The sequence below is a fragment of the Myotis daubentonii genome, chromosome 11, assembly GCF_963259705.1.
Source record: "Myotis daubentonii chromosome 11, mMyoDau2.1, whole genome shotgun sequence".
NCBI lineage: Eukaryota > Metazoa > Chordata > Mammalia > Chiroptera > Vespertilionidae > Myotis > Myotis daubentonii.
The window spans coordinates 38,593,769-38,608,282 of record NC_081850.1 but is presented as its reverse complement, the minus strand read 5'-3'; the positions used below and the strand labels follow the sequence as shown (position 1 = coordinate 38,608,282).

The 14,514-nt window shown below is 45.9% G+C and overlaps 1 protein-coding gene across 2 annotated transcripts in view; it reads right to left on the bottom strand.

Annotated features, from left to right (window-relative positions):
- Positions 1–12,970, bottom strand: part of MAMDC2 (MAM domain containing 2) — a 131,866-nt gene extending 118,896 nt beyond the window's left edge. Inside the window, exons 1-2 of one of the 2 annotated variants that reach the window (XR_009447616.1) lie at positions 12,519–12,970; positions 12,046–12,159 (exon numbers count right to left, since the gene is read on the bottom strand). Coding sequence is in view for 1 of the 2 variants with exons in the window: in XM_059656873.1 (XP_059512856.1) it covers positions 12,046–12,159; positions 12,519–12,552 (148 nt within the window). In the remaining variant the exon portion in view is untranslated. The remainder of the gene's footprint in view (positions 1–12,045; positions 12,160–12,518) is intronic. The other variant, XM_059656873.1, reaches the window with a different exon arrangement.
- Positions 12,971–14,514: the final 1,544 nt, after the last annotated feature.

The window sequence follows — 14,514 nt, the reverse complement described above, 5'->3', positions numbered from 1 at the left end:
GCATGGAAAGCAGATAAGTCCCAGTCCACAAGCCCAAGATTAAGAATGAGTCATCTCTGACATCAGTTCTCCTTTATTAGATAATATTTAGTAGAGAACTATGTGTAGGTAGTTTGTTGAGTTTTTATGTTGACAACAAGATGGAAATCTGTAGGGCTAATACTATAAACCCAGAATATATTGGGGTGTTTTTCCCCCAGTTATTTCTAAGTGTTAAATGTGAGTTCAAAAGGAGTCTGCTCTTGCATGTTGATTCTTTAAAAAATAACAAAAAGGCACCCATGTTCAACTCACATTTTCTTCATCAGAATTTGTGGGAAAGTTTGCAAAAACAATGATATCATTCAGAGGCTAATTCCAGATTTTCAAAATTTGTAATGGAAAACCAGAGTTTCCATAAAGCTTATATTGTTAAATTGGCCAATTCAGGGTCAATGCAGACTTAAAAAGAAAATTCCCCAACAGCCTATTACCCATTTTTAATAAAGTCACAAAATAGAAGCAATCTGTAGAAGCTTTAAAAAAAAAAAAGTCCTTAAGTTATAGTTTCAGATTAAACGGTCTTAGTCAGAAAATACTGGTAGGCAAAGAAGGCAGTTTTCTAGTGAAGTTAAAGCATATTAAAGTCATCTTCGTTATAAGCCTGGCCCCAAATAACACTTCAGCTCTCCTTGGCAGTCAGGCAAAAGTTTTTCAAATAAGGACTGGAAATGCCTCCTGGCATCGAGCTAAGTTATATATCTCTTTGCTGTATAGCAATATTGCCATTCTGTTAAGAGTAACAATAAAGAAGTACCGCAATGCTTGTCTAGTAGGGCAACCAGCTTGCAAAAACACATTTATCTCAGTTCTCTTTTAACTCGTTCACAGTAAGAATGGATGAATTCGAAGTTTAGGAGTATTCCTTAGGACTGCCAAAGTATGCTAGGTCAAACTGTAAATTTTCCCTGAAGTTCTCTGCCAAAATTACGCTGAGGACTGAGAAGAGACTCCTTCAAATGTTTCCAAGAGTAAACTTTAATCTATTATGGAAAAAAAATAAGTAAAATGACGTTGCCCTGTCTGTGCTTGATGCCTGTTTGATTACCAAGGCTCAGCGCCGCATGGAGGCACACTAGTTGCAGCCGAGGCCTAGAACTCAGGGAAGGAGCTGGAATGTTGGGACATCAAATATTTGGCAGCTGGTTCCCACTAACCCTACAGTGGCATAAATCTTGCAGGTCTGTCTTCCTTGGTGTTGACCTCTGGAAGTAACAAAAGGGTTGTCCTACTCACTGATAGGAGGGAGTGTACGGCCAAGTGCAGCTCAAGTCTTTGAAGTCAGGTGGGCTTGGGTAGAAACCCTGACTCCGTGTTGCCTTGAGCATGTTACCTTCATCTCTGTGTCTCATCCTTCCTCATCTGTAAAATGCTGAGAATAACCACCTCCAGGACCACTGTGAAGGTTAGACATGATGATAATAAGCACAGTGGCAGGTACCATAAAATGCTACCTGTGGCCCTGGCTGGTTTGGCTCAGTAGATAGAGCATGGGCCTGAGGACTGAAGGGTTCCAGGTTCGATTCCAGTCAAGGACACATGCCCGGATTGCAGGCTCAATCCTTAGTAGGGGGCATCATTGATGTTCCTATCTCTCCTTCTCCTTTCTTCTCTGAAATCAATAAAAACATTTTTAAAAAAAAATGCTACCTGTGGTTCACAGACCCTGGCTGCGTAGGAAGTTATTATGCTACTATTTCATTAGATTTCACTTCACATTTCTCATTGGGAACTATTTCTATAACAGAAATGGAATATGTTATGCTATTAAAATTTCCTTATAACCTAAATGGAATATGCTATGCTATTAAAATTTCCTTATACCCCAAGCATTCTCCTAGAGCTTATAGAGATTTTTTAATAACTATGTTCCAGGATGTATCATAATCACCACATATTCAGCCCAATCTCCCACATCTTCTGCATTTATAGCAAAAATAAAATTTTGCACATTTTGAGGTTGACACTCAAGTGTTATTTTTCCCCTCCATTGACCCCTTCTAGCCTGCCCCTGCCTCCCACCCAGGCCTTCACCACCCTATTGTCCGTGTCCATGGGTTATGCATATATGCATACAAGATCTTTGGTTGACCACTTCCCACCCACCCACCCTCTCCTGCCTTCCCTCTGAGATTCCACAGTCTGTTCCATGCTTCTATGTCTCTGGATCTATCTTTGTTCAACAGTTTATTTTGTTCATTAGATTCCACATATGAGTGAGATTATGTGATACTTGTCTTTCTCTGACTGGCTTATTTCACATAGCATAATACTCTCCAGGTCACTCCATGCTGTCTCAAAAGGTAAGAGGCCCTTCTATTTTACTGCTGCATACTATTCCATAGTATAAATGTACCACAACTTTTTTATCCACTCATCTACTGATGTGCACTTGGGCAGTTTCCAGATCTTAGCTATTATAAATTGTGCTGCTATGAACATAGGGATGTATACATTCTTTCTGATTGGTGTTTCGGGTTTCTTAGGATATATTCCTAGAAATGGATACCCTGGGTCCAATGGCAGGACCATATTTAATTTTTTAAGGACATTTCATACTGTTTTCCATAATGGCTGCACCAGGCCGCAGTCTCACCAGCAGTGTACTAGGGTTCTCTTTTCTCCACATCCTCACCAGCACTTGTCATTTGTTGATTTGTTGATAGTAGCCATTCTTACAGGTGTGAAGTGATATCTCATTGTCATTTTAATTTGCATCTCTCTGATGGCCAGTGACTCTGAGCATTTTTTTCATATGTCTCTTGGCCACCTGTATGACACTCAAGTTTTATTGAACCAGTTTGGACAGGGCTCTTGGGTTATGTGGGCCAAAGAAATTTGCATATTCTAGGGGTTTCTGAATTGTCAGTGTGGAAATTGGGTCTAAGACAGAGTGAGTGAGGCAGCCCCCTTCTCTACTAAGTCTTCTTTCTTTACAGGTCCCTTCCTCTCACTTCATAAACAAGCTCAAGTCTCCCCTTCTTAAAAAGCAATGCAAGGGGGGAGGGTGGTAAGAGATCAACCAAAGGACTTGTATGCATGCATATAAGCATGACCAATGGACACAGACAGTAGGAGGGCGATGGTATGTGCTGGGGGGCGGGAGTGGGTGGGGAGAGGTCAATGGGGGGAAAAGGATACATACTAGTATGAAATACTTTCAACAATAAAGAATTTAATTTTTTTTTAAAGCAAAGCAAAACAAAATAAAAACAAAAATCCTTCTTCTCATGTTTCTTTGTAGATATGGTTGAACCTCTCTCTAAGGGAGAACATCCAAACTTCTTTGCTGGGAATTCCTTGCCAACTGTCTACATTTGCCCTCATCATTCCACTGAAACTTCACTCATTCATTTCCAACCAACAACGCTCACTGTGCCCATCTCTCTGTTGCTCTGCATCCTATGGATCACGTCCTACTTCTGAAACTCCTAATGCTTTCGGGCAGTGGCCCTGCACTTCCCTAATTCTCCCCATACAAGTCTGGTTCCTTCTGTTTCTCTCATTTCACCATTCCCATCTTCTGCTTAATCCTTAAACATGAGTTTAAGGCTCTGCCCTCAACCTCCTGCTATTATCACTTTATACATTCATCTTGGGTGATCTTATCTCTGCTCAAAATTTCAACCACTATCTTTATGCTGAAGATTCCTGCAGCCATAGTCCCACCCCGACTGTATTTGACCTTCAGATTCTTATATCAAAGGCCTGCTGGACACCTCCACCTGGATGTTTCCCAGGCAACTCAGAACTGGACACATCTTCTACTCTAACAAATGATAATAAATGTATGTGGCAGGTACCATGAAAGGCTACCTATGGATCACAGACTCTGGCTGCGTAGGAAGCTATTGTGTAACTATCTCATTAGATTTCACTTCACACTTCTCATTATGAACTATTCCTATAACAGAAATTTGACATTTTCTCAACTTTTGGTACCATGCAACAAACAGGTACTCAAATTAAAAATTTGGGAGTCACTCTCCACTCACTGACTCGTTGCTCCCACCTAATCAGTCACTAAATCCTGTCAATTTAGTTCCCTTTTGGTGTTTTATTTACTCCCTCCTTTTCACCCCTCCTATTTCATCTGTCCTGTTTTAAATCATCATCTCTCACTGGGTAGTCCCCTAACTAGCCTCCTAGTGCCAATCCCATCCCCCTCACATCGACCCTCCTCACAGCTGCTGGTCTGGATAGCAGGCCACATACTACTCATTGTCTGCAGGATCATGAACAGGAGGTCCAGCAGTTCAGTGACAAATGTCCAGCGGCAAAGTCACACAAATGGTTCCTCCAGTAGGATCTTGCCTACACTTTGCATCTCTTTATTATTGCCCAATGTATATCTCTCTAGACTTCCTATTGATTCGGAAAGCTAAAGGGCGCCCTTCCCATAAACTCCTTTTTCTGCTGGAACAGCCAACTGATGCTGTTTGCTGTGAAGATCTTTGAGTAGCATACAGTTCCATGTGCTCCCACCATAATTACAGATTTGTGTTTCCTCCTATTGGTCTTCTGCTGCCACCAAAGACAGGGACCATGACCACCTCTGTACTTCCTGTTCTCTATTCACTTCAACTACTAATCTAGTGCCTGATGGATAGCCGGGGCTCAAATGCTTGTTGATAGACTGAATAGTAGGAGCTTTTTCTGTAAAGATGTGATTCATTCTGGATGCTGGGAAGTTATGACATGGTACTACTTGCTTTGCTTTATCATCTTATTCTTAGCCTCAGAATACCCAAAAACACAAATAACTTTTTCACAAAGTAGAGAAAGTACATATTCTGGCAGACCTCACTCAATCACAAACCCAATCCATTGGTCTCTGCATCAGTCACATCAGTGTGCAAGAGATTCTCTTAGGACCAGACAAATATCTCTACTGGCTTTTACCCATCAAGGTGGGTACCACTGAAGCCTCACACTCGAGCTCTTGGAAACTAACAGCTCTCAAAAGCTAGTTCACAGTGTAAATAGTCTTATGCCAAAAATGCCTTTTCAGATCAAGCAGTGTCACTCTCGAGGTTGCTTTGTGACTGTTTGTGATGGCAGAGGATCAAGGGACTCAGGCAAGCCTCACAGCTAAATAACCCAAGGGCTATTTGTCCATGGTATGACAGACCACATATTGGTGAGACAAGCTGAAATACTGCTTCAGCATTATATCCAGGAATTACAACATTAGCCTCCAAAATCTTTGAAGTCCTATGGTAGGAAGGATTATGAAACACAACCTCTTTCACTACAGGGAAAAAATGTCAAGGCTTTTCAAGAGCTTTAGACATTGATTAAATCCAAAGTGTTTGTTGATACCACATATTGTTTGTCAGGTGCAGTGGGAGGATGTGGTTCCTATTCTGAAAGAGGCAACACTCTGATGAGGTAAAGGGGTTGAGGGGGACTCTGATAGGAGACACCAATAAGGTTTACAAGGTGGAAAGTGGAATGAAGAGAGACAAGGGAAGGCAGAGAAGTAAGGGAAGGGAGAGGTTCATTGACTTGGGCAACTCAGGGAATGCTTCAACAAAGAGCTGGATCTTAAAGTATGAATAGGATTTAAATAGGCTAAGAGGGAGCAGAATAATACAGGTGTGGAAAACAATGCAACTAGAGCAAGGAGGCCTTAAAGTCAAGGGTGTGTTGAGTGAATTGCACATTAGGAATTAATGAGAGGGCAGAGTAGAAATGTAATTTGGGGCAAATCTTGAAGCGTCTGGAGTGCCAAGCTAGGCATTTTGCACTTTACCCTGAGGGTAACTGATAATTATCAAGGTATTTTTAACAACCCCTTGACAAGAGGGCATTGCTTCTTTCTTACTTCTGGAAGGGTGGGGAGTTGGCCGTCATTCTAAGGCACTGTCCTCAACCCTGGCTATACATTGGAAAAAACCTAAGGAGTTTATTTATTGTGTTTGCTTTTTTTTGTGAACAATGCCAAGTCTGGCCCCACTTTGAGCCAAATAAATCAGAATCTCTTGGTGGAGGGCCTGGATGTGACTCTTTTAAAAAAACTACTTAGGTGTTTTTAATGTCCAGTCAAAGTTAAGTACCACTAGCCTAATGCATAGGTATAAGATTTTATTTATAAATTTTTAGTTTTGGTCGGGAATGCTTCGCTGACATTAAGTATGACATTATGCTTTGCTTACTTAGGTATGGCCTAATGGATATAATAGACATTTCTGATGTACTGTGAAAGTTTCTTGCCCTTAAGTAACCTTATCATTTATCACTTGTAATATGTTTTTCTGTGTTAAGCACTATCTCCTATCTGCAGTGGGAAAACTGGCAGATATGAAAATCAGGGTTGACCAGCCAAGATGCCCAAAACATGTTCCACCACCTGCTGGCCCTACTTTTTGAGACATCCATCCCTTCTGAACAAAACCGGATTTCACTCAAAATTCTTAAAGATCAAATATTGTTTGTAAGAAAAGTGGGACCACTGCTGGGTGACCTACCAAAGAGATTCTGAGACCTTTTAAGAGTACTGTAGCCCAAGAGGCGACTCACAAAACATGCTAACTGCAGGCTAAGAGACTGAAAATGGCAATGAAGACAGAAAGTCCTATGACAAGAAATTATATTTTCCTCCCCATACATTGTGCTGACTTCTGCAATTATGAGAAAGGGAACCTCCTAAAAATCCCCAGGCACCTTGTTGGGGATCAGACCAGGAGCTGGTGGCTTCCCATTGAGCAACTCTAACTCAAGCAGTGAGGAACCCAGACTGGGTGTTGGCCTTGATAAGAGGGAGTTTGACCAGACAGAACCTATGGCCAGAGAAGTCAGTCAGGCAAAGCGGAGCAGGCAGATATGACTAGTCCAGGCAGTTTAAATCCCAAGTGGAGGGTTCAGGCAAGAGAACTCAAGACCCTGGACCAGTGGTCAGCAAACTGCGGCTCGCGAGACACATGCGGCTCTTTGGCCCCTTGAGTGTGGCTCTTCCACAAAATACTGACTTCTGTGCATGGGCCACGAAGTTTCAATAGCACTATACATGCGTGCCCGCATGTGGTATTTTGTGGAAGAGCTACAGTCAAGAGGCCAAAGAGCCACATGTGGCTCGAGAGCCACAGTTTGCCGACCACTGCCCTAGACTGACTGACAGGGAGGCCAAGGGCTAGGGACCTGCCAAAGAGCTTAGGAGATGAGAGATGAGTTTGGCGAGGCATATCATAGAAGGCACCAGCACCATTGACCATGGAGCATGATTGATGCTGAGGCACCAGCTCTGTGGATGGATACGTAGGGAAGAGCAGCCTAGGGTGGGAGAGTGATGGGGCCGGATGCAAAGGACTCCTGACCCAAACCAAGAATTTACGGAGAAAAGGTGTTACTCGTAAGTCATTTGGAGAGACTATCAACCAGTGAACTTGGTTCTAATACTTTATCTCCATACCTCATTCAGACATACAAAAGTTAGATGGCCTGAGAGGCTTGTGGGCACTAAAAATAGAGGCAAATAAGAAAAGGAATGTTCTTCCTCTGGTTGGAATGAAGAGCAAATGGCAAAACTATAATCAAAAGAAAATGAGACTCTCCGTAGCTTCTCAGAAGCTGTGTTGGAAAGCTGTTCGGATTAGAAGAAATCATGATTGATAAAATACAAATCTAGTAATAGTGGAGTAAGAATAATAACAGGTTACATGTCTAAAGTGCTCACTATGTATTACATGTATTAATGTATTCAATCTTCACAACAATCTTACGAGATAGGCGCTTTTATTATCTCCATTTTACAGCTGAGGAAACTGACACAGAAAGGATATGTAACTTGTTCAAGGCCACACATTATGAAAGGGCAAAGCCTGGATTCAAGCTGTCTAGCTTAGAGGTTATACTAACCACTAGGCTTACATTGTTTTTCATGATAAGGAATTACCATTGAAGGTACAGAATGAACCAAGAGCACAAATGAACATGCATAAGGACCTTTTAATCATCCAATACTTCATTTACTCATTCAGCAAATTAATTCACTCAATAAATCTTTACTGAGCATCTACTACATGCCAAACCCTTTTCTATATGCTGAAGATTGCCGACAGGTGGGATACCCCACACATCCGGAAGAGTGAATAAATGCACTGTATGACCAAGAGTGTAGTGTTGCGTGACTCTGGTAGGCCCATATCTTTGGAACCTGTGTTCTATCATATGTATGAACTGTAACTATATCTCTTATGAAGAGTTTCCAAACTGCTATAATTAACACAAAGCTCCAGGGCCCAGGACCCAGCGGAGACTGGGATGAGGCAGTGATACTGAAGGGAAGAACTGATGAAGAACAGAGGAAATGAGAGGCTGCCATTGCCTGGGCCGTGACCATGACTGGGAGCCTGTCTGGGCCCAGTGTGCTCCTCTGTAAAATAAGACATTGCACTGGATGATCTCCAAGGCCCACCACTGGGATCTAGGAGCCCTTGCAGAGCCAGAGCAGATCCAATGCCATGCTCAGGCACAGTGCACAACAGCCACACTCAACCTGACAGCAGCATAGCCAGGGCGGCCCGGGAATGCCGGGTGATACTATTGCATTGACCGTCTGTCTCTCTGAGAGACATCCAAGGGACACCCTGAATGTGGGCTGCTCTCGGTCTCAACACAACGGGGGGTTGTGTTTCTGCTTAGAGGGCACCAGGAGACCCATAAGCAGGGGAGATGCAGGTTCAAGCAGGCCCAGGGGGCAGGAACTACCTTGTGAACCCCTGATTTTAGGGTGAGATGCAGAGTGGGCCCCCCAGGGTCAGGAAAAGAGCTGTAATCCACAGGAAGGGAGGACTGTTCCTCCTGTTCCAGGAAGGCCCCTGGGTCCCTTGCCAGACTTTTGGCTCTAACTGGGCTTCAAGAAATATCAGGCAGATTATCACTATTTATAATAACTGGCACATGACTGCGTGCAGAACTGAAACTCAAATGGCCAAGTGACTGGAAGTATCCTCAAGATAGAAGGAAGGGGTTTGGGTGAAGAAAGGAGGTGTCAGAAAGAGATGCACGCATGTGCTCACAAAGGGATTTGGGCACCTCTGCCATGGTCACACCCCCACCCCTTGTTATACCAAACCTCTAGCTGCCTGGATATCAGCACTTGCTCTTCCTGGATTAGGCAATTTCTCGACTCCTGACCCCCACTGCTATAGAAAAAATGCTTTCCCTACAAAAAATGCTTTGAATTTCATTTTTCTACCTTCTCTTAACCTGACACATTTCAGTATCTGCCTTTCCCTACTTGGGTGGCTTTGCTTTTGAAACTTCCAATTAAAAAGCAGTGCCTGGATTTGGATTTTACCCCTCCCCCTCCCTCAGTTCCTCTGAGGGTGTTAGGTTAAAGATACTAAGCCAAAATATCCAAACCTCAGAGCGAAGCCAACATCCACCTGATGACTAATTTGAATTGTGACTCTTTGGATGAAAGGTCAACTTTCTGTTCTCTAAGAATCCTCCGGCGAATGGCTGACGTGGAAATGGAACCAATGGTTTGGATTTCAGCTGAGGACCACTATGTAAAGGAGTGAATGAATAAAGATTTTTATAGGATAAAATAGATCTCTTCTTTCCTGGATTTAATTCAAAACTAAAACATAGAAACCAGTTCAAATTTGAGTCTGACATAATCTCACTTGCCTTGACAAGTTAGGGAAGATAAAAAAAATTCTACAAAAAAACGTAGAGGAAAATTTAAAAACAAAAACAAAAACAAAACACCCACCAAGGCCACCATTGGCAAAAGTAGAAAGTAGAGGAGGCTAGACTGCAGGGACTGGGCCCCAGGACTGGTGTCACACCCTGTCCCTGGGGTGCCCCCCATGGTGGTACACAACACAAGCCAGCACACTGCCCTGCCAAACTCGCCCATCCTGTGTCCAGTGGAGAACAAGCATATTTCAAAACGGCCATGAACTAGAGACGTCGGAATTGTAACCAGAGATGTGTAGAGAACTAATACTTGAAATAAACTAAAGGGTTGGATCTCCAATATAATTTTGGGCAGCTGGGAAGATATTTTAAGACAATCAACCCAGATTTGAATCTCCTGTGATGAAATTCCAATTTCTCCCTTCACTGGCCTTTAGCATTGTTCTTTCCGTTGTAAATTAATCTATGGACTAAGGACATATAGATATGCCATTTGTGTGCCAAACACTGTGGGCGAAAGTTTCTGAGACCTACAACTTTTCTTTGGTGGATACAAATGCACAGATGGAATCAGTTTCAAAGGGTTTTTGCAACCAGATGAAGGAAATTTGCAGAGAAACTTGTGAACCGCTTGCCAAATTTCAGCCCAGGGCGATTTTATTATCTTTAAGTTACCAATCTAGAAATGGGTTTATAACAGAAATTCTTAGCGATGGCTTCTCAGCAGGCAGCCACAGCAGCCGGCACACAATGAACTCTTTGCCTATCTGGAGTGGACTGTTATGTCCAAGTTCTGGTCTTTGAAAAACCCCATATGTAACGACGGAAGCCTAACCTGCCCACCTAGTGCTCGAAGGCAAATGAATTCATTTCCCCAGCCAAACCAGAAGTCCTAGGACTGAGCCAGAAAGCAGTGGCCGCTAGAAGTTAGAAAGAAAGGAAACAGGAAAGCAACAGTACCTTCATTATACTATTAAACCTTAATCACCTTTTCCTATAAGCATCTTCCTGTTTGCACGGTTTAACTGCCACTGTGCAGAGGTGCCAGCTCAGCGGAGAGCACTTCCTGTGGGCCTGGGAGGCGGTGGAGTTGGGCAGGCTGTGGCATGCCACTGACCCAGGCAGCAGCCTGCTGTGAGGGGGCCACCATCCTGCCAGAGGACTGGGGGTGGGGGCTCTGGGACTGAGGCTCCTGGATGAAGGGGTGATGTTCATTTCCTTTTCTCAGGGCCAGGACTAGAGAAGTGCCTAGGGCACAATATTGAAGGGTTTCACTCTTAGGGTCATGCAAGTGGCTCTACTGAGTGAGTTCCCCCCCTCATTAGACAGGTCAGATCTGGCCAATGCCATGTGACTGGACCAACCATTTAAATATTCGAAGACTGAGATTCCCTTGGTGAAAATGGGGCTTAACATCACCCACCTGTGAGTGTCAGAGAAGCTAATGCAAAGCCCCAAATAGAAGCCTGGGGCAGAATAAACTGTGATTGACAGTTCCTATGTCCTAACCAGAGCTTCTGGGCTCCACCCTTCTCCAGGTTGGGTGATTGGAGGCCTGAGGACATTTGGAAAGGGGAAGGCGGTAAACTGGCCTCCTTTATGCTGCAGTGTGTGTTAAAGAAGGCTCTTTCCCAGTCCCCATGGCCTGGGGCATCAATCCTCTAAAGGGGGTGACACAGTGAGCCAGAGAGGAAAGGAGAAGGGACTCCCGGTGCCCGCTTTGGGCACCAGAGAACTACTTATTTTTACTAAATGAAGGGTAAGGAGATACCTCTGAAGACCCCACATTTAAACTCTGTCACTAGAACCCAAGTGGTATGTAGTGGTGAGACCACGACCAACACACCCACCAGCTGAGTGGCCTCAGGCACAAGGTCATGGACTTGGTTTCCTCTTTTGCCAAGTGCTGGATTATAAATACAACAGGAATATGATGATGATATCATGCAGCAAAACACAGAAGTCTCATCACAGAATTATGGAACCCCTCCTGCAGGGTGGGAAGAGAAGGCCCCATCTGCCTTCCGCCACTCGCAAAGGTGTCCACAGGACAGAGAGGATGACCGGCAGTGGGGGACAGTCATCAGCCATGCCCCTGTCTCCCTTCCATTATGGAGTGCTGGGGGGAGGGGCAAAACCTCAGAGCTTCTACCCCAGGCCAGGTAAACAAAGGACACCCCGCTCCTCCCCCATCTCTTCCGTGGCCATCTAGGCAGCACAGCTGAGGTTTGGAAGGAGGATCCATGACGCATACTTTTCCTTCCAAGGGGATTTAACCCCAAGATAGCATTTCCCACGTGAAAGAGCCAACCAGCAGGGCAAGTTCACCTCGGGCCCCGGTGCACCGAGTCTCCTTACCTTCCTCATTTAAAATCCACGGCCGGAACGCAAGCACGGAGTCAAAGCCACAGGTGTTCTCTTCGAAGGCGCAGGACCCAGCGGGCAGGTCCAAGGCACGGACAAGCTGCAGGGCTGCGGGCACAAAAGCGAGTTTCAGTTCGGGGAGCCTTGGCACCAACTCTGGGCGCCCCTGGGAAACTACTTGGTGGAAGTGAGAGGAAGGCGTGCAGGAGGGGGCAGGTGAGGGGATGCACTACAGTTCTCCCACACCGGCGCTTCCATTGCGCGCAGGATCACCACCCCAGGCTTGGCTTGGGGAGCGAGAGAGCCGCTGCGGAGAAGTATCAGGAGGCGCCCTTGGATGGCTCAGCCCAGGGCAGCGAGCCCGGCCACTGGAGCAGCAGGAGAGGGAGCGGGTCACGAGAGCGTCCCCTGCATCGCCCCCCTCCACCCGCTCCCCCAAACACGCACACACCGGGTCCAGGCCTTACCTTGCACTGCCAGCAGGATGCCCCTTAATAGCATGGTCGCGCTTCGGGGCGGAGGACCCGAGAGTGGTGTAAGCTGCCAGCCGCTGGGACGAGCTGCTCCCAGGGGAAGGGAGCGTGGGAGGCGGGGGCGCCTGGGACCGGGGCGGGAGAAGTCGAAAGGCCAAGCGTGCGCTTAATAGCTGCTCAACTTTGCAAAGTGCTCCCAGCGCCGGGCGGAAAGCTGAAGGTGCCTAAATGGAGAGCGCAGCTTGGTCTGCTGCAGCCGCGGGTCTGACCGCGTCCCCGCCGCACAGCTGGTCCTGGGCGAGGATAGGGCTGGGCGGGGAGGAGACAACTGCACACTTTTTTTTTTTTTTTTTTTTTTGAAAGGCTCGCCAGGAGTGGCTGGGAAAGGAGAGGTCGGGATGCAGTGCCTCCGCGCAAGATTTCAAAGTTTGGGACCAGATCCCTTGCCCTGGGGCTGGCCTTCCAGGAGGCGCGCGGCCCCGCCCAGCCGCGGTGGGAGCCAGCTTATTTCTGGGGACAGCCTCTCCGCATCTGGCATGGCAGTCCTGCAGGGCTGGCCTTAATTTTAACTACTTCTCCCCAGAATGGGAGACGGCGGGATCCTCCTGGGAAAATCTAGAGGAAATTTTGGAAACTGGAGGGTGGAATAGCTTCACATCTCACGGGTTTCAGCATTCGTGGCCCAGGAACGCTAACCGTGAAATACCACCCCCGGCCCCCGTTTTTAGCCGTGGAATGTCTGGCATGCCTGGTGCTCTGCATTCCCTCTGTCCAGTGAATGGGGCATTCCTCCTCTCCAGAGAGCCATGATAAATTAACAGAAGGTTTCTAAGTTGGGACGTGGGCACGAGGGCTTACTGGGAGAGGGTTTACTGGGAGGCACCCATGTGCTGCACAGTTGCTTTGAGCACTAAGTGGGTCTTTAAAATTGTTCTCTTCCAGTACAGAAAAGCTTGTTTGTTTGTTTTTCCCCTTCTCAATCCTCATTCTAATGTTGTGCAGGCACTTTTGTGCCTAGGGTAGTGGTTCTCACACTTGAGGGTGCATCAGAATCCCCTGGAGGGCCCCACCATCAGAGTTGGTGACCCAGTAGACTGAGGGTGGGTCGGAGGTTCTGCACATTCCTAACAAATTTCCAGATGCGGATACTGATGCTGCTCGTCTGCAACCACGCTTGCAGGACCACTGGCCTTACAGATTCCTGTTCACCCATCAAAGCCCTGCTCACATGCATCACCTGGTTTCCAGACTCTCCTGGTTTTCCTTGTCCTTCACCGGCAGCTCCTTCTCAGGCTCCGTGGCTGTTCCTTGTTATCTTTCTGACCCCTGAACATCTCCTGTTTCTATTTCTACTCACTTCCTTGGTGATTTCATCCAGTCTTATAGTTTGAAACACCAACTATAGCCCAATGACTCCTAACTCTATACTTGTAGCCCCAGACTGCCAGCCAACCCCAGACTCTTCTCACTGCCACTTCAACATGTTCATTTGGATGCTAAGGAGCTACTGCACCCTTAACAGGGCCCAACATGAACACCTCCCATTACTTCCCAACCCTGCCTTTCTCTGCATCTTACTCTTCTTAGTTCAAGGAGCCTTTTTTTCTTCAGTTGCTCAAGACAAACAACAACAACAACACACAAAAATAAAACACCACTGAGAATTATCCTTAACTCTTCTTCTCAAGACATTACCAAATCCTGTCAGTTCAGGGCTCAGAATACAGCCGGTGCTGAATGCTCCGTGCCCACTGTGACTGCCCTGATCTAAAAGCGATTGTTGTCAGCCAGGGTTACTGCACAGCAGTAGCATCTGTCCAACGGCGGTCTCCCCGCTTCTTCTGCCTTGCCCACCTCCACTCCATTCCTAATGTGGAGTCAGGGGATCCTTTTCATGCATAAATTGGGCCATGTCACTCCATGGCTCAAGACTCCTAATAGCTTCCAATCATTTAGCAAAATCCACACTCTTCACAATGACCTGCCAGGT